The sequence below is a fragment of the Aedes aegypti genome, chromosome 1, assembly GCF_002204515.2.
Source record: "Aedes aegypti strain LVP_AGWG chromosome 1, AaegL5.0 Primary Assembly, whole genome shotgun sequence".
Taxonomy (NCBI): Eukaryota; Metazoa; Arthropoda; class Insecta; order Diptera; family Culicidae; genus Aedes; species Aedes aegypti.
The window spans coordinates 250307138-250327405 of record NC_035107.1 but is presented as its reverse complement, the minus strand read 5'-3'; the positions used below and the strand labels follow the sequence as shown (position 1 = coordinate 250327405).

Sequence of the window (20268 nt, the reverse complement as noted above, 5' to 3'; positions counted from 1 at the left end):
AATCTAAATCTGTGTTCATTTATAACGTGAATATTTTTTGTTGTCCACATACAATTACTAAGATTTTACTTGAAACATAGTAATTTGTTTTTCTGCTTAGCTAAATAGATAAGAACTTTGATATCAACATAGAAATGAATGGGTTTATTTGACCATAACAAATCGACTTCATGTGTTGTTTCTGTTCTTGTTTACAGTCAGCTCAAATGGTCGCCACAAAGATGCTCGCTTTCTGGTAGGGACTAGGCGATCTGACATTTGGCTTGGGTCGTTTGATAGCAAATCGATAAGATCGATTATAAATTTATCAATTAGCTGTCAAGCGACCCAACCCAAACGTCAAATCGTTTGATCCCTACCAGAAAGCGAGCCTGATTGTGGCGGCCATTAGTGCTCGTAAAAAGCTGGATAAAGCGTATTCAATCTCATAAAAGCACTCAACTAGCCAAGGGACGAATGACCTTCGGGTTAAAGTCCCTCTCAAACAACAACAACAATTCAACTAGCCCTATTTGAAACAGGAAAAGGTCCTTTTTCTGAAAGTAGGGTTGGTTTGCTTTGGAACATCAAAAACTATCCCAGCTTCGAAGGAAGGTGTTGTTCCCAAAAGCTGTTACGCCTTTTTGAAATATTGTTGTCAAAATGATTGTATTTTCTCTGTGTGCGTGATAACTTGGTGATAATGGCATGAATGCTAAACTGCCGTGAATCGCAAGTCAGTCCCATCTGTAAAAAGTAGGCATTGAGAAAATGGGCTGTGAAGTTTTCAAACTCGTTTTCCATACGAATATTCAAAAAATTCCAGGAGATTGGAACATGTTCCAATCTTAATAAAACTTTCACAACTTGCTTTTCACTACGATATCTTTCCGCAAAAAATATAAAGATGATCAAAGAAAGTTACATTTTTGTGTTCCACGGTGCAAAAGTCTGTAGTGGGACTAATATGCGATTACTTTTCATTATGGGACAATTTGACTTGCTGTTTTTTCCTAATTTTTCCGAACAAATCATATTATTTTATGAGTGCAACTGAAAGAGCAGTGGAAGAGATGTTGAAAACTGAACTCAACTCAATTTTGACGAAAATGCAGATGGGACTGACTTGCGATTCACGGCAGTAAATGTCTTTTGAGAAGATCGGCTACGTTGCACGCAAAAACATCAAATCTGGTAACCTTCCGTCATCAAACCCCCCAAAACGCCTATGAAGCCCCAAGGGCGTGATGTATCAAACAAACCCGCATTTTGAGAGCACTATAACCCAGCTCCGTTAGTTCAACTTTTCCGTCCAATGAATGGATGGACTCCAATGTATTCTATGTCGGATATGGATTGAAGCAGGCACTTGATTGAATAAACATTTTCCTTGGGATTTGTTCCGCTTACGCACTACCAGTACCACGGTTCGCATTTACCGTATTTATCTGAAGAAATACATCAAAATTTAGTTGATGCATCTATACCCTCAATCATGTTTGTAAATGACCAAGCTCAGGCGCTATAAGGCATTATGGAGCTATTTTTATCATGTAAATTAATTAGTTTTTGTAGCATATCATTATGGATACTTTGATAGCCTCATGTACTCAATATATTTTACTGCAATTTATAGATACATGTTGTATAATAAAGCACAAGTATACCCAATGGTAAATTTTCGAATTTTTACTTTTTAGCTTTTGGACAACCACCCATCAATTTTTGATAAGACGTAACTTTAAAAATGGCACCACGATTTTTTTAAAACGTTTCCCAGGCATCAACTTAGCTATTAAAAAAGGAGATTTTATGTGATAACAACGGTCTGGGGAGCACCGCGCCTGCTTTCATTTCAGAAGGAAGCAAAGCCCAAGATTGGATGGGATACTAACCTGGGTGGTGGGTCGTATGATGAGCAGGGCCATCCAAAGCCGAAGAAAGCCAACAAGTGGCCCGAATGCAACAAGTAGATAGGCATAGTCGCCTCCGGAACGGGTGATACAGGTACCGAGCTCGGCATAGCACAGGGCCCCCAGCGTCGACAGGATACCGCTGAGGCACCAGATGACGAGTGACGATCCGACCGATCTGGGGAATGAAAAGGAGAAAGAAGAAATGCGTGGGAAGTGAATGCAATTAAAACTTTTCGCAAACTGGGAATGGTGGTTCTGATGAGATGGTTTGGCATGGTAAAAAGGTTTTTGCGACTATAGAAAATCAAAATCTGCTCCATTTTTAATTAAGCTATTTATCATTACAATCTATTTCATGTTCCATCGATAAACGAAATTGGACATTGTCACAAATTTACAACTGCTTGTATTATGGATCAGTTTTCAATTTTCTTTAAAGCATTTGCAATTTTTATTGGTACTTTAAATAGACTGCCGCCTGGCATGGTTTGGCGGTTGGAAAAGTTGCACTCATTTCTGATTTCGTTTGCTAGATAGAACACGCCGTCAAAATGAACTGGTTTGACCAGTTACGAAATTTGGCAGGTCTTATTGCTGGCGAAAGAACCGAAGGAAGTATGAAAGTACGAAAGTGTGGAGAATGAAAGGATGGATTGAAGATGGTAGGCTCACACAGAGGTTATGGGCTTCGGTTTTCAGTTGTTCTTCATTTTGTTCCACACCACTTTCGTGGCCACGAAATCGGAAGAATGCGATTTGTAATGCGGCGGTCGATTTATGGGAACGAAGACAACGGGACGACAGGTTGAATGAATTTTAATACACTGATTTAAGATGTATGTCGGTGCTAGGGTGGTGCCATGAGTTCGTCTTATGAGAACGCCTCTTAAGTTTTAACTTTTATGTTTAGATCATAGATATTGAATATCACATTTTGAATTTATCTTATGAAAGTTCTTTCCAGAACTTAGTTGTTTAGATAAGAATCAATTTAAATAAATTGCTTCTTTCGAATACATTTAGCATTAACATGACCAATACCCCTAAATATCAATGAAACAATATTACAACTAACGGCTAGCTTCAAATTAATTTTCTATGGGGAAATCCGAGCCAAGAATAGCGCATTTGCCGACATGTTTTTTAATGCATAGCTCAAAATCTCAGTATTTTTTCCAGTAACTTTTCTAGGAAACTTATGCGAGATTTTCCACATACTTTTTCAAGGATAGCTCAAACAGAAACTCCTTCACGTGTTTCCGACGAACTCCTTCTGATATTCATCCTGAAATGTTCTAATGAATTCATCATTTTGCAAGTACGAAATTAATACATTTTACTGGAGTTTCTCCAGGGGTTTTCCTAGAAATATGTCCAAGATTTCGCTTTTAGTTACGTTAGGGATACTTTCAAGAATTAGAATATACAATTTAAGTAATTTTGTCATTTTTCTTGGATTATCAAATGGAGTTTCCCTAAGAATTCTTTCTTTCCTCGTTTCCTTGAATTTGTTGCCAGAGAAATTTTGCCAAGGTGGCTCCAGATTTTAAAATTAATTTCTTCAACAAACCTTTCTGAAATTCGTTAGTCGAATTATACAGGAGTTCATAAAGAGCCCTCGCTATTCTCAAAAAAAAAAAATCTTCCACACATTTTTGGTTTCAAGAATTTCACCGAAAGCTTCTCAAAGAAATGCTGTGGAACTACAAACAGGTGTTATCAAGAACTTTCTGCAGTGCCAAAAACAAGAACTTTCCGCGAAAACTGCCAAAAGCAAATTACAAAGTATGATTATGGATTGTTACAAGAACATTCGATGAAAAAATGACGATGAAGTACATGGCAGAGTTTTGGAAGAGTCAGATTAAAAATATATTCGTAGACACATTAACAGTGAAAAATTCAAGTTTTTTCAAATTGTGATTTAACAATATGTGCCAAAAGTACCACTAAAGATAGTATAATTAATAATTTGAAGATTACTGAGAGAAGTTCTCGAAATTATCGATATGAATTCGTTGGACATTATATGAAATTTATTGCGATTACATGCGATTAAATATGTTAAGCAGCTCGATTCTAAGCACTTTTCTTTAGAGTTCCAATAACCGTTATAATGGTTTAAGAGGAATATAACCATCATCGTTTTACAAATTTTCAAAACCAGTTTTTTGCTCAAAATCGAAGCAATGTTCATAAAAATCTATCATTGCATTGTCCTTGCTATCTGTAATGCGATGATAGTTTTTCATGAGGATATCTTTGAATTTGAACGAAAAAAACTGTGTTTTATGTTTTGATGAATGCTAATGATTGGATGATGAATTCTTGATGCTTAACACATAAATATAATCTGTAGTGTTCGATTTGAGATTCAAAATGAGAAGGAACAAGTTTTTTTTTATTTGGCTTTTTTTCGAAAAGAAACCTCGGCAAAGGGCGAGCTGTCATTATTTAAATATAACGTTATTGAGTTTACAGATTGAAATCTATATTAATCGTAAAACGGGGTATCTTTGATTATGCGGGTAACTTTGATAGTGCAGGACCTACATCACACTAAACGAAATTACAAACCTTTTGTTAAACAATTAAGCCAAATGCATGCAAAAGTAAAGCGTTTTAGTATGACACCGCATGCCAGAGATATTTTCCATAAAATCGCGAACATTTGAGACTTTATATTACTTTTTTTTTAAATGATGAAATTTCAGCATTTTTTAAACGTTAAAACACAATCTGTTGCACTTTTTGATAAATTTTTAACGAGTTCGACATTTCTCCTTCATAGACTAGTTATAGAAGAATCTGAATTCGGTCTTACATTCTTAGCAAAAATCTTGTTTACAGATTGCGGCCAATTTTGAAATCAAAGGCTCCATATAACGTTTAACGCCTAAAGGTATGCAATGTCTTTCATATTGTACGTTTTAATTTTAGATTTTGTACGATTCTTAAACGATTGGTTTATGTTGAAATCAATTCGGAAATATATAAGAATCAATCGACATCTATTCAGAAATACATTTTTTTACATTTTTTTCATTGACTCAACATAAAACACTTTCGTATGTGATTTTAGATATTGTATTGTTTTTAAGAAGATTCTTGAGGAATACATTTTGCTTTGGTCTCGATAGATATCTTGTTACAAAATCATGGCATATAAATCACAACTGTTGTACAAAGTTACGCCGAGACTAAAAATCGACTTTTGATTGTATGAAAAATCATGGGCGCATTCAAAATGACGATACCCAATATTTAAACGACAATCGCTAACTATGATATCAGTAATTTTTTAATATAAAATGCAAATCTTTAATACATAATATGGAAATAATCGGATTTCTTAAAAAAACTCAAAATTACGGTATTTAGAAAAATGTACTCCTTCGATTAAGCCACCAAAAATAAAACTTCCTCATAGCAAAACAACCCAATCAGATTGTTTCTCTAACCATTACAAGAAACGCTTCTTCTTCCATCCCTATTAAACTGTTTAACAAGTAAAACTTATTAGTGTACTTAAAGAAACGTTGTTGTGTTACAGTCGAATTCTCCAAGCACAATTTTACTGAATATCAGGCTGAATTTTGAAGAAATTCTCGAAAAGATATTCATAAAATCTTGAGGATGAATCTTATGAGATCATGGAAGACAATTCTGTGAAGAAATTTCACCTTTAATTGAGTACAATTGTTATAAGACTAGGGCAGAGTTTATTCTGCAGGAGTAAATTACTGTTTTTTCGTTAATTCTGGTGAAGGTTCTTTCTAAGACGTTATCATTTCGTTAGAAATTCTTCTTGAAGTTGCTGTGTCTTCGGGAATAGATACGTTTCAATATATTTTCTTCCAATTTTGCCAATCTGGTAAACTTGCGTGCAAGTTGTCTGAAATTGATATACAAAGCATTTTCAACATCCAATGAAAACGGCAATGAATTCAGCAACCCCGACTTTATCAAATGGTGCCTGGAGGAAAAAAATGTTGAGCTGTGTTGATTTGAAAGAAAAAACAAATTAACAGAAGTCCACTAACGACCATCAAAGGTTCAAGTGATCTGCTAGTAAACTGACTACGAGTTCTCCATAAACTTTGCTAGTAATAGGGTCCTAAAATTTGTTATAAAATCTTTATTCTACTAATTGCTACTGCTGTGGCAAATTTTTTGACACTTCTGATCATGTTTGACGTTCACTTCGGCGACGAATTTCCACTGGGGTTTTACTTATTAAAAAGACACTGGGGTTGTTCCTATCTGACATTTTCGGATGGAAACGGAAAACAAAATATACCCAAAATTTGAGTTTAAACTAAGGGGTGCGACAAAATTTCAAAAACCAGAAAAATAATGTTTATTTTTAACTTAAATTAACGAAAAACACTTAAAAATTGAGTAAATATGTGTTCCTGGCCTAAATTTTAGCGATTGGAACTAAAATTGGAACAGGGCTTTAGAACCCTATTAAAAACTTGTAGTTCAGCTTAGAATCTCAGGTCTCAGGAATACTATGCAATCCAGCGAACTTAGTAGGTATTGCAATTGCGGAAGGCTACTTGTGAAAAAATAATCAAAACAATAACAAATCTTCGAGTTGTTTTGTCGAGTCTAGTACACGACACTGAAGACGGCCTTACAGTTGAGATCGAAATACGCGTATCTGTCAAAAGATACAAACTATAGTGGAGTTAAATGGTATAGTACTAAATTCGTTTTTTATGTACTTAATCAAAACAAGTATATCGGAAGCAAGCTAGAAATGCACCCAGATAAACTTTTTACGAATTTTTAAAATTAACTGTTAAGATATAGAGTAGATGAATCGAAGCCACAGCCGTGAAGGTGAATTTTCAAGTTATGGAATATTATCTTCGGTGAAGTTTTCATTACTTTGTTATTTTTAGGCTCAAAATTAAATTCGTGAATATTTTATAGAATATCAAATTTGTCTAAAATCAAAATTAGTCTTAGTGAAAGTAGTTTTCTCCAATTGTTTCCTCTTTTCATCTTTTTTCATCTTTGTTTGGCCATAACTTCATGAACACTTAACCGATTTCAAATCTTTTTATATGATTTTGAAGAAAAATTAGAAGTTTTTAAATTCATGTTTTTGGAGAATACCTATGTCAAAACTATTTTTAAATTATTGTGTAGTTTCTACAATTTGAAATCTACTAAATTTGCTTCACAAGCATGTAAAAAGATTTGAAAACGGTTAAGTATTCATGACGTTATGGTCACACAAAGATGAAATTTTTAGTAAAAAGAGGAAAAATTAGGAGAAAACTATTTTTCACTAAGACTAGTTTTGAATTTAGACAAATTTGATATTCTACAAACTTTTCATAAATTTTATTTTAAAGAAAATGATGCTAAGAGATTCAAAATTGGTTGAAAATTAACAAAGTCATGAAGACTTCACTGAAGGTCATATTTCATAACTGGAAAATTTGGAGATGAATAAAAAAATGAGTAAACCTAGGATCTCTGTAAAAGTCGATAAATATCCGACGAGCTTCTCAGAAATCTCTATGAGATTTCATAAGCACTTCTGCAATGACCTTGGCTTTTTTGGCAAATTCATCGAAGATTCTGTGGGTTATGACGAACCTAGATTATTTTGGAGAATAACATTTGATATTCTTGAGTAGATTGAATATTTTTAATGTTTTTGTAAGGTTTTAAATTATCACAAGACATGTTTGTAAGGTAACAGGTTAAATTCGAAGTTTTTTTTGGGCTTTTTCGTCAACAACAAAAATAATTTGATGATTCTTTTCATATCGGAGCCTTAATCCAAATTGTGCATATTCTATTTCTGTTTTAATATTTAAGTTGTGGAACATGAAGGTTCATTTAAGAAAGAATTTTTTGTAGGGCTGGTAGCAGTTTTTTTTCTAGAAACTTAGTTTCTATTTCAATGCACGTCCTTAAAAAGTCTCATTTTTTATGAATGGTCCCTAAAGTCTCTAGTTTAATCAAAATAGTATCTGAAGTCTCTTTTCAAAAGACTTAAACGCGGCTCGTGAGCAGGTTCTTCAAAAATTTCTTCTCACATGTCTTGAGAAAAAACTCCAAAAATTCTAGTGATTAATCCAGAGATTTCATCTGAAATACTTTCAGGGACTCATACAGGAATCTCTTTAAAAAAATCTTCTAGAGATTCCTTTACCAATTCTCCCAAAAAATCTTCCAGCGATTTTTCAAAGGATGCTTAGAGGATTTTCGCCAGGGCACTGCATCAATATCATCTCCAGTAATTTGTAATTTTCTCTGGGATATCTCGATTTTGTTTCCAAGGACTATACTAGGAGTTCCTCCAGAAATGTTTACACTAATCCTTCAACTGAATTCTCCAGTTGTTCATCTAGGAGACCGTACAGAAGTTTTTTACAGATGTTCTTAACGTAAATTTTGGAGGTTACACTAAGGAAGTCGATGGAAGAATCACCGGAAAATTCTTGGAGACTTAGGACTTCCTTGAAAAATATCTAAAAGAATCTTTGGAGTAATTCCTGATTTTATCTCTAAGTTAATTTCTATAATTATTCTTGGAAAACTTCAGGTTATATTCTTAAGATATTCGAAACAAAAATTTTTGGAGGAATTCCTCGGAAATAATCACTTAATGATTTTCAGGAAAAATCTGCGGAATAATCTTTGGATCTTTGAGAAAATATCTAAATCATAAAGAAATTTCTGGAGAAAATCATGAAAAAAAAAATAAAAAAGTATCTCATAATCCAATTCCGAATTTCTTCAAAGAAAATAAATCTTCCAAACCATATGATGCGATTCAAAAAACTATATACTATTGCATTAATTATAATTATTCGTAAAAGTTTAATAACAAATATGTGTATTAAGACATCTGTGGGCCCGGGGGCCATAGCCAGTCGGCTCCCCCGTAAATGCGGCCCTGAATGTATGGTTACCAAAATTAGAGAGCCATGCTAATAAGAATTTGCTTCGATTTGCTTGCATGAATTCTAAAAACAAGTAAATATGACATAACTCATCACAACATGCGACGAACGAAACAAGAAGATGAGAAGTCCATGTCATTTTTTTGTAGCTTTAGTAATACTTGTCTTGTAAGACACATAGAGTAATAAATCATACACGAATTGCCTTAGCGGTAAACAAGCAGCTCTTCAGGAAGACCAAGCTCAAGGTCGTGGGTTCGAATTCCACTGGTCAAGTATTTTTTCGGGTTGGAAATTTACTCGATTTCTCAGGGCATAAAGTACTGTCATTCCTTCTGCATGATATACACATGCAAAAATAGTTAATTGGCAAAGAAAGCTCTAAGTTCATAACAGTGGAAGTGCTCATAAGAACACCAAATTGAAAAACAGACTATGTCCACGTCCGGACGTAATTCCAGAAAAAAGGAGAAAAAGAAATTGTTGTTTGTAAAGAATGTCTCACCATCACTATCAGCACCACCCTAGAGCACACACAACCCGAAAACCCTTCCCGATGGAACCCGATACCCTCAATATAGTACTTACTTGGTATACAGGAACACTCCGGCAGGTGAGACAAAAATGCCCGATCCGATGATCGTGCCGACGATAATCGTTATTCCATTGACCAGCGTAATCTTGCGCTTCAGGACGACCTTCTCGCCACCACCGCCCGTGTCCTTCCCTGTCAGCTGATTTTCCGCTTCGTTAGTCATCGTTCACACCTTCTCTGTCGTCGTTTCTGATCCGAGGAGGGAATCACGCGGGATTACTCGGTGGGTTTAAATAATGCGACTTCCCACTTTTCACCGCACAATCACTGAAGCGACTAGCGCTGTCGCACCCACGTAAAAAGCGCAGATACACAATTAGCTAAACGATTTTCCCGGCACGTTTTGGCCTTAGCGGCCTTGTATTTGCCGCGCTTCCTTTTATCACTTCGTAAGACGTTACACTGCTCCTTAGTTCTGGCGCGTCCCGGGAACTCTACGCACGCATTTCCCCCCCTTTGTATTCACTCACAATCACTTCTCACGGTCAACTGTCCGTTGTGCCGAAAACCTGCCACCCGGCAATGCAAAAATCTAAGTTATTTGTAGTGAAAGTACTAAAAATATAAAAATATGTCACATCAACAAAACGTTTTCTAATGCTTCAACAACCCAGGTGGGAGTCGTCCTATTACGAGCACTGGATTCCCACTGAATGAAACGCGACCGTCTGTGGCGAAACTCGAGTTATCACTGAACGACCGGATTCGCGTCTGGATGCCTTGTGCAGCGTAGAGAACAAACGTGGATGCTATCTAGATATCGAGATCCCAAAACCGAAATTCTCAAATAAAATTTTCCTCCTGGATGTGCGCGCTTGCTGGTCGAGGGGTGAAGACGTTTTTTCTCGAGTTGCGAGAGCTTGCGGGAGAATTTGAATTTTCTCAGTTCGCTCAGTGTGGATTCTCCGGTGCGTAGAACCGTTTCATTTCGACTGTATTTATCCACGTTTCTGGGCAGACACGTTTATTGCAGAGAATGATGACGCAAACTGTAGCATTCGGTTACCCCGTTGGAAGAGTGTTATGTTTGTGGCAAAAATGGCTTATATCGAACGGATATAATGAAAACAAAATCTTAGATACACTCCTGCGCTAAAGTTTCGGGTCAGCCCTTAGAAACATAAGTGCAAACATGTTTTGTCCATATCGTGCAAAAGTTTAGGTTAGAACTTACTTAAATCACGAAAATTCTGCAAAAAATACCGATTATGTACAGCTCATTATTGACTTAGCAATATAAGCAATAGAATATAGAAATTGATTGAAAATGAGAGAGATATTTACCAAACTTATTATTAAACACGCTTATGGCTTTTAACAGTTTTAAAAATGTTTAAAAAAGTGCACTTCAAAATATACAAAAATGTAGATAACGTAAAGAAAAAAACGAGGAAATACCTACGAAGAAAGATCAACTATTTCACTTTCGAATGAATCATAAAGAGTTTGATTGAATTTTAAAGAGTTTCATCTGAGCATTTTCCTAAAGTTGCCTCAAGAAATCATTAGGAAAAATATTGAAAAAAAAAACAGGTTTATCATTAACTTGTTATATTTATTTCAACAAGATAAGATGTTTTTAAGGTGTTGCTTTGCAATTCATCCAAAAAATTAGTTTTGAAAACCGTACCGTAAAACAGGCATCAGTGGGGTAACATTGATTGGAATATCCTTTCTACCAAGAAGCTAGTTTGCGCATTTTCCGATGAAATATTTAAATTGCATGAATGGTGTTACTCTTCCTCATATTCATGAGCTTAACAATTAGGGTTTTTGTAATATAGAAGTAAATTTTACATTTTTTTCAGAACTATGATTTTCATGATTATGGATTACCATACCAAACATTCATGTCTCACATAAATCATGCAAATGATACTATCTAGCATGAAAAATGCAGTTTCTACTAAAAATTGCATCGTCCTGAACGTTTCCGTTGTCAACATTTTCAATATTCAAGATGACTGTAATGCTAAAATGACTTGTATGAGTTTGGCCTTCTCGGTTTGATAAAGCTATCGCATTAAAGATTTTTTTAAACAAGCTTGAAAGTTTCAAAAAATAAAATTTAGTTTATAGTCACGAGCAAGCATTGCAGAATTCATTCTCAATTGATTTTGAAGCAGGATTTAGGAATATACAAAGGTAAATATATCAATTTTCAAAGATATTTAAAATTCTTGGAGGAGTTATTAGTCGAAAAATGCTTAGTGAAATCCTTAAAATAACCCAAATAAAACCCTCGAAGTGTTTTATCTTTATGTTGATTTTGGGCCTCATTCGTCATTCATAAAACCTTCAGGCTTTTCTTCCACTCAGTGGAAAACAGTATGACAGTTCGTGAGAAATTTAGCCATAGAGTGATGTTGACGTTAACTACGTCTTACAACAATATACTGCGTGCCAAATGAAAACCTAAAATTTTGCGACCGCCTCGAAATTATGTTAGGTTTTGAACGCTAATAACTCAGCAATTTATCGATAGATTTTCAATATTTTTTCACCAATCGGTCGGAAATTTTAACAAGATTTTACTCGAATGCAGATAACTATTGATGATTGACAACAAACTATTTAAAATTGGGAAAATGTCGACCCCTTTCATACACCAATCACGTTCAAGCAGTTTTCCATGCTTCTTTTGGGTTCCGCTTGTCACTATAAAAGCAGACCAATTTCTGCTTCTTCGCTCATTCTTCTTTTTGCCGTCGGACTGTGAACACAGTAGCGTTAGGTAAATTTGAGCAAAACATTGATGTTACTGAATCGATTCAAATTCGATATGTCGAATCGATTCACCGATTTAATCGAATCCTTTGAATCGTTTTTTTGAATCGATTCGATTTTCATATTTATTTAAAAAATATTACCTTGAGCAAAATAATACCAAAAGCTTTTGGATTCGATTTTTAAATCTAAAAATTGACGAAATAATTAGAAATTAAAAAGTACACATTTGAAACTTCAAGGTTGCTAAAATTATTACTGATAAATCTCATATCGAATCGAAACAAAAAATTGAATGAGAGAAATCGATTCACTCGATTCTATGTGTCCCTAACATTGATTCAAAAAAAAAAAAAAAAAGAAAAAAAACAATTAATCGGAAAAAATCGATTTTTGGAACATCGATTCAAAATCGCCCATCGCTAGATCACAGTGGAGCGAATCATTCTCGTTTTGTGTTTGAACACGCGTTACAGTTTTGCTTGGAGCATTCAACGTGGAAGACGCAAGGCTCATTTAGAGCCTGGCGAAGAAAATCAGCTCGCCACCGTAAATTTCATCGGGCGTAGAGTCAAAGCCGCTCGTAGAAGCACTCATCATCATCACCACCGCGATACTCAACGGGCGAGGATGAATTCAACATGTGCGCCGTCAATATTCAGCGGATCATATGTGTGTCTATGGTACTGGCGGTATGAAGCTCAACCGACACAATGTGAGTCGACTGAAAATCAAACGGGGTGTATTTACCTACTTGATAATCTGCAGCCAATTTTAATTTCCATCTTGACAGCCTCGAATCAAAACAGTTCAAACGGCCATTTTCAGGGCCAACAAATGTGTAGGAAAGAGTAAATTGTGTAATATTTTATAATTTATATACCTCATAGGGTGGTAGTGTGTGTGCCAATAATAGTGGTAGAGTGGTTTTAGCGTGTCATAGGCAATTTATATTTTATTTGTGTTTTTCTAACATGGCCCTTGTTAAAATAATATGAATGCGTATAAAAAAATCTTGGATAACAGTAAGGACATAGTAGAAAACAATTAAAACCTTAACTTTTTTGCTCCTTTGCACCAATAATAGTGGGGCGTTCCTAAGATAGTGAGTCTCAATGGGGAATCAATGTAAACCACTATTATAGGAACACAAGTTAGCAAATACCACTATTACAGTAACATGTTCCAGTAATGGAGGAAATGATTTTTTAGAAAATTCAATGATTTTATCATTCTAAGATTAGAGAAACTTAAAAGTAGATGGAGTACCGTGTACCTTTTAATTCCGCTCCTAAACCGGAGCGGAATTAAAAGGTACACGGTACTCCATCTACTTTTAAGTTTCTCTATTTGAGATTCTGCTCAGAGGATTCGAACATTCATTAAAGAAATCTAAGATTATTTTTTACGTGAAATAGAATAGAATAGCTTTCGGAAGTCGTATTCAGATATAAAAAACGACCTTCCGTTATTTTTTGGCGATTTTATTTGCCTTTATCACTGGTTTAGACGCTCTACTTATCTCTTAATTCATCTCGCAGCATCATACACAATCTGATTTGTTATGCATAATTGACAATACGGCAATTTGAGCATCTTTCCGTGGACGCAATGCCGTCGGGATGCAATAACGACATAATGCCTAGGGGCAAGACACCTTTAATAATTATTAGTAATATTGGTTGAATTAGGAGATTTTACTATATTTCTTAGAGAGAAAATACACCGTGTTCTCCATAAGTCGATATTTCCATCAGAACTCAATATTTCCACTAGTCGATGTCTCCATAACTCGATATTTATTTTAAAAAAATCTTTATTATTCCGGAAAACTTGGATTGATTCTTGTTTGGAAATAAAGAGATATATTGCAAGTTGTAATAAAATTGAAAAAACAAGAAAATAAAAATATTGATTGTTAGTAACAGTATTCAGATATAAAAAACGAGTTTCCATTATATTTTAACGATTTTTTATTCTTCATCCCGTTACCTTTATCACTGACACAGACGCCCTACTGAATAATTTCAGACTAACAACCAGTTACAGAATATATTATTTTTTTTAATTTTTTGTTATTATTAGTATTACTCAAAATATTACATTCATTTCTTATATCTAGGTGTGTTAGACAACACTATCATCCTAATTTGATAAAACAAATTTAAGATTTTTTTAGCATTTTGTTAACAACATATTACATTTCATTTGCCGTAGCAGTACAGATTTTTTACAGGTGAGTTGATAGAAACATTTTACATATTTATTACATTTGGCTTGAATGCCCTCAATGTGATTTTTGAATTCTTATCTAGCATGAGCCCTAGATACTTAACTTCATCTGACCAATTCATTGGAACCCCTCTCATCGTGACAACATGTCTACTCGAAGGTTTCAAAGCTTTTGGTTTATGTGGGAATAAGTAGATGAAAAAAACGAATTTAGTACTTTACCATTTAGTTCCACTAGAGTTTGTATCCTTTGACAGTTACGCGTATTTCAATCTCAACTGTAAGGCCGTCTTCAGTGTCGTGTAATAGACTACAAACTCTAGTGGAATTAAATGGTATAGTACTAAATTCGCTTTTTTCATCTACTTATAGGTATTCTACTAAACAGCTCGAAGATTTATTATTATGTGGGAATATTATTATTTGAGTTTTGGAAGCATTAGGAGAAATCTCCCATTTTTGCAAGTATGAAGAAAAAATAGCCAAATTTTTTTGCAATCGACTACAGATGACACACAGACTTCGTCCTTTGGCGGAGAGGCCTGTGTCATCCGCAAACAAGGATTTTTGACATCCCTGAGGTAACTCAGGTAAGTCAGATGTGAAAATATTGTATAATATTGATCCCAAAATGCTGCCTTGAGGAACACTAGCTCTTACAGGAAGTTTTTCAGATCTTGAGTTCTGATAATTAACCTGAAGTGTACGATTTGACAGATAACTTTGAATTATTCTAACAATGTATATGGGAAAATTAAAGTTTTTTTTTATTTTACAATCAAGCCTTCATTGTGGGGCATGTTTTTTCGAATGTTTTTCTTTGTCTAGAAGAGCAAGACCAGTGGAAGAGCCTTCAGATTTGTTGGAACGGGTCAAATTTGTTACACGTAAAAGTTGATGAGTGGTCGAATGTCCATGGCGGAATCCGAACTGTTCATTGGCAAACATTGAATTTTAGTTGATATCATTCTGTTCAAAATGACCTTTTCAAAAAGTTTACTGATGGAGGAAAGCGAACTGATTGGACGATAGCTAGAAGCTTCTGCAGGATTTTTGTCTGGCTATAAAATTGGTACAACCTTGGAATTTATCCATTTGACAGGAAAATGTGCTAATTGAAAACATTTGTTAAATATATCAACTAAGAATGATAAGCTACTTTCTGGAAGTTTCTTGATGAGGATGTAGAAAATTCCATCATCGCCAGGAGCTTTCATATTTTTGATTTTTTTTTATGATAGTTCTCACTTCTTCCAAATCAGTTCCCTGGAATTTTCGAAAACGTTCTCTTGATTGAGAATATTTTCGAAGTCCTGAGTAAATTGATTTTCTATTGGACTACTAAGTCCTAAATTAAAATTGTGCGCGCTTTCAAACTGCATAGCAAGTTTTTGAGCTTTTTCGCAATTAGTCAGTAATAATTTGTTTTCCTCTTTCAATGCCGGTATTGGCTTCTGAGGTTTTTTCAAGATTTTAGATAATTTCCAAAAGGGCTTAGAGCCGGGGTCCAATTGAGAAATTTTATTTTCAAAATTTTTGTTTCTTAAATCTGCAAAACGTTTCTTGATTGCTTTCTGCAAATCCTGCCATATAATTTTCATAGCAGGATCACGAGTGCGTTGAAATTGCCTTCTCCTCACGTTTTTAAGACGGATCAAGAGTTTAAGATCATCGTCTGTAATCAAGGATTCAAATTTTACTTCACATTTTGGAATCGCAATGCTCCTGGCTTCAACAATGGAATTTGTTAAAGATCCAAGAGCATTGTCAATATCAAGTTTTGTTTGTAAAGAAATGTTAACATCAAGATTAGAGTCTTGATATGTTTCATATATATTCCAGTCGGCTCGAAAATAATTGAAAGTGGAGCTGACAGGATTGAGAATCGCTTCATGGGATATTTGAAATGTAACAGGGACATGATCAGAATCAAAATCAGCATGAGTAACTTATTGGCTACAAAGATGACTATCAGGGTATTGAATTGAGAAATATCCTGAAGAGCACTCATCAAATAAAATTCTGCCGTTGGAATTACTTTGAGAATTATTCCATGACCGATGTTTAGCATTAAAGACACCAATGACAAAAGTTTTTGAATTATTGCGAGTCAATTTTCGCAAGTCAGTTTGGAGCAAATTAACTTGCTGTCCAGAGCATTGAACAGGCAAAAGGTAGCTATGAAAGTATATTTACCAAGTTGTGTTTCAAAAGAAGCACCTAAAATTTCAAAAACTTTAGTTTCAAATGACGAAAACACTTGATGTTGTATACTCCTACGCCTATGAATGATGATTGCATCTCCCCCACATGCCCCGTCAAATCGATCATTACGATAAACAAAAAAGTTAGGATCTTTTTTTTAGTTTGGATCCAGGTTTGCTATATGCACGTTATTAGCTGTAAGAAAATTAAACAGCTCGTCCTCTTTACCATTCAAAGAACGAGCATTCCAATTTAAAATATTTAAATTATTATTTGGATCCATTTCAACAAACGTAATCCAATAACAATTTGATTAGTAAATTTTACACCAACTTGGACTGCTTCAGTCATAGTGGTGGATTTGAACATTGCATCAATCATTAGATTCAATTGTTCAGTTAGAAAATTAAAATCAGAGGCAGACATATCACTTGAAGTTGGTACATTTGATGATTTTCCATTTCCGAGGCGGAGTAGATGTTACCTGTGGCGGCAGGGTTTTATTTGAAACAAGTAGAATGGGTACTCATAGTACGAATACGGGAGGAGTTCAAATTACCTGTTATGATATTGGCAAAGGAATTTCCGTGGGTAGATACATTCGAAATTAATAGATTCGAATGGATACCCGACGGATTAAAATTAATTTGTGAATGAGCATGATTATGATCTTCCTGATGGCTATGATTCCTAATCAAGCGATCACTAACGGAAAAATGAGTATTGTTCGATACTCTACCAGGCATATTCCGGAAACGACCGTTATCGTAACGGATATTATCTTGCATCTGCCTGGCACGAGCCTCAATGACTCTCATTCGCGAAGGGCAATCCCAAAAATTGGACTCATGATTGTTCCCGCAATTTGAGTATATAAACTTGGTGGTATCTTTCTTCACTGGACAGACGTCCTTAGCGAGAGAAGATCCTCCACAAATCATGCATTTGCGGCAATTTTTTGTACCATTGAGAGATCTTTCAAGATGACTTTGAACAAACGTTCAGTTTTGTCGTCATTAGTAAAACTTTTGTGCTTCTTCTCTTCAAGATGTTTGAGAAGAAGTTCGCGATCTTTAAGAGTTTCCGGCAAAACGCGACAGTCTCATTTCTTTGCGATTTGGAAGGAGACCTTGATTCCCCTAATGGAGTTCAAAATCTCTTGCCTAATTCCCGAAAATTCGGAACAACTGACCACGATAGGCGACACTCTCACTGCTTCGATTTGGTGTTCGGAAAATTTGTCTGATGCTCATTTCGATGCAATTTTCAACATTATCCATTTCACCCTTGGAAAAAAGTCCTTTCTTCCATTTTTTCCACGTTGAAGGACAATTCTAAATCCCACTTTTTTGGAAGGAAGTTGTGAATTCAGAGATTCACCCTTCCTTTTGTTTGTAGTTACAACCATATTTAGTGAATTAACGAGAGAAGCCAAGACCTCCTAAGAGGTCTTTTGTCCAAGACGGATTACCACCACTAGCTTTCGCCAGCGGGTCCAACGAAAAATTGAAGGCACGGGTCCAAACAAGGATCGTGAAGGGATCAATAGTAGAAAAATTAGTACCGGAAAGAGCTGATTTAGTAGCACTGAAAAGTACCGTTTTTAATTTTAGCACTGATAAGTACTGTTTTTGTAGCACTGAAAAGTACTGTTTTATTTATTAAAGAAAAACTTCCAAGACACAGAATATTATCAATAACTGGGTTCACCCTACGAGTTAGAAGAAAGGTGATAGAATTCAATAATTCATAATTGTTTTCGTTTAAAACACTTAAGATATCAACATCGCAAACTGTTCTGCATTAGTTCCTTTGATATAAAGTATATCCGCCACTTTTGCCACCAACGATTAACGCACACAAGTACGCGCGTGCCGGCGACCGTACGGTTCATCCGATATGCCCATGCACACGATTATATCCAACCTCGTCGGTAGCCACCAACGTAAACACACCAAACTCGCTGCTTTTGCACATTTTCACTGGACTATTTTTCAATTAAAACCCCTTCGAGCACAGGTAATGCACACACCTTTCTTTCCAGACTTCAAAATAGACGTATCCATTCACCGTGGCAGACAGTTCACATCCCGGAAACGAGCAGCAATTAGAAATGACGAAACACTCGCTGCTGGAAAGAACGCGATATGCCGCCACTTGTTTATGTCTGCACTCTGGGAGTAGATCGATGTGGGACCATCAGCTAGATAGCTCAGTATTGTCAAATTACCGCGTGTTTATCGATCCGGCACCGACTAAACTTGGTGACGATGTTGCGTCTTGCTATTGTTCTCTTTTAGATGTGCACTTACGTCGATTCAATAACTATCGCAAATATATATGTTATTCACTAAAAAACACGCCACGCGTCGCATCGACTTTCTATCGGACTTGTGTGGTATTTTGATTCATAAAATCGCTAGAAACGGTTGAGGAGACGTATATTTACGACTGGTCGGTAATTGAGAGAAGGGAACCCAACCGTACAAGTAATAATTGTTCTTCTCTTGTGGAACGGCGCATTTTCTCTTGTTTTCTCAGGTCTGGTGCAAACTTCTCCCTCTCAGTCTACCTGATGGAGTTTCTTGCTTTTTAAAAGTAATGTTCCACTGTTCCCATACGATAGGGATTTCTATTTGGATGGAAATGTACCGGGTCTGGATACACATTGCGAGAAATGTACGATGTGTACAGAGCAGGCAGATGGTTTCTGGGTATAACAGAATCACATGTGTGAGAGCTAAGTTTCCTTCGGTTGCTCCCGTGAGCATTGAAGTGAATCAAGGAAGGACAATAGAGATGTTCAAAACGACACCTTATTTTTGACTGCCCTATAGACTGACGCAAATTTTGAAGTTTTTGTACCCCTGTGCTTAAACGGTGTCAATTATGATGAAAATCATTCTCCTAAAATTTGAAGTGATTTGGATGAAATTTGGTTGTGCACACGCCATTTGGAATTGATATGGAAATTACTATGGAAAAAGCAAACCTTTTGTGTGCAGTCCGCTAACTGCTGGTCATAATCATCTATGAAAGTGAATAAATTCTTCTCATGTGAAATCTACCCAGTTACAACTTTGCCGAAGACCACAACTTGTCTGGGACGTAAGGATAATTTGCTATTATTGATAACATAGTCTAAACCATGCTGAGATGATCATTCAATCACATTCAGAGCAACACTGCTTATTTGCTGTAGAACATAGCAGGCTGGATTATTTTGATCTATTCTACCCGCCAGAAACAACCCTGTTGCCTGCCGAATAGTTGGTGTAGCAAGCTATATACAAACTAACTTCATGATTTTGAATAACAATTTATCCTAACGTCGAACCAAAATGTGGTCTTCGGCAAAGTTGTAGCTGAGAGGATTTCACATGAAAAGAGTTTGTTCATGTTTCCATGAAATATTATGACGAAGAGATAGTGAGCTGAACACAAAAGGTTGGCGCACGGTGTACTACATTGAGAAGGTGATATATTCCGAAAACTGACAGCTACTTGACGACGTCATTCCTATCCACCTCGAACAAATTTGCGAAAAAAACGATCTAGTGGTCCGGAAGATATATGGTACAATAGGAGTGACGTCACATGTTTACAATCAAACTTGATATTTACATCAGTAAAGAGCCTGCCTTGTTAATTTTTATGCCGTGGGTTAGCGTTTTCTATAGTA

General features: G+C 35.5%; 1 protein-coding gene across 3 annotated transcripts in view; it reads right to left on the bottom strand.

Moving 5' to 3' along the window:
* The window catches only part of LOC5563721 (Y+L amino acid transporter 2), a 113638-nt gene extending 94571 nt beyond the window's left edge, over positions 1-19067 (bottom strand). The window contains exons 1-3 of one of the 3 annotated variants that reach the window (XM_021837525.1): positions 18817-19067; positions 9416-9977; positions 1875-2070 (exon numbers count right to left, since the gene is read on the bottom strand). In XM_021837525.1, coding sequence (XP_021693217.1) covers positions 1875-2070; positions 9416-9585 — 366 coding nt within the window. In that variant the 5' untranslated portion in view covers positions 9586-9977; positions 18817-19067. Of the gene's footprint in view, positions 1-1874; positions 2071-9415; positions 9978-18618; positions 18786-18816 lie in introns of those variants that run through there. The other 2 variants (XM_021837524.1, XM_021837523.1) reach the window with 2 other exon arrangements.
* Positions 19068-20268: the final 1201 nt, after the last annotated feature.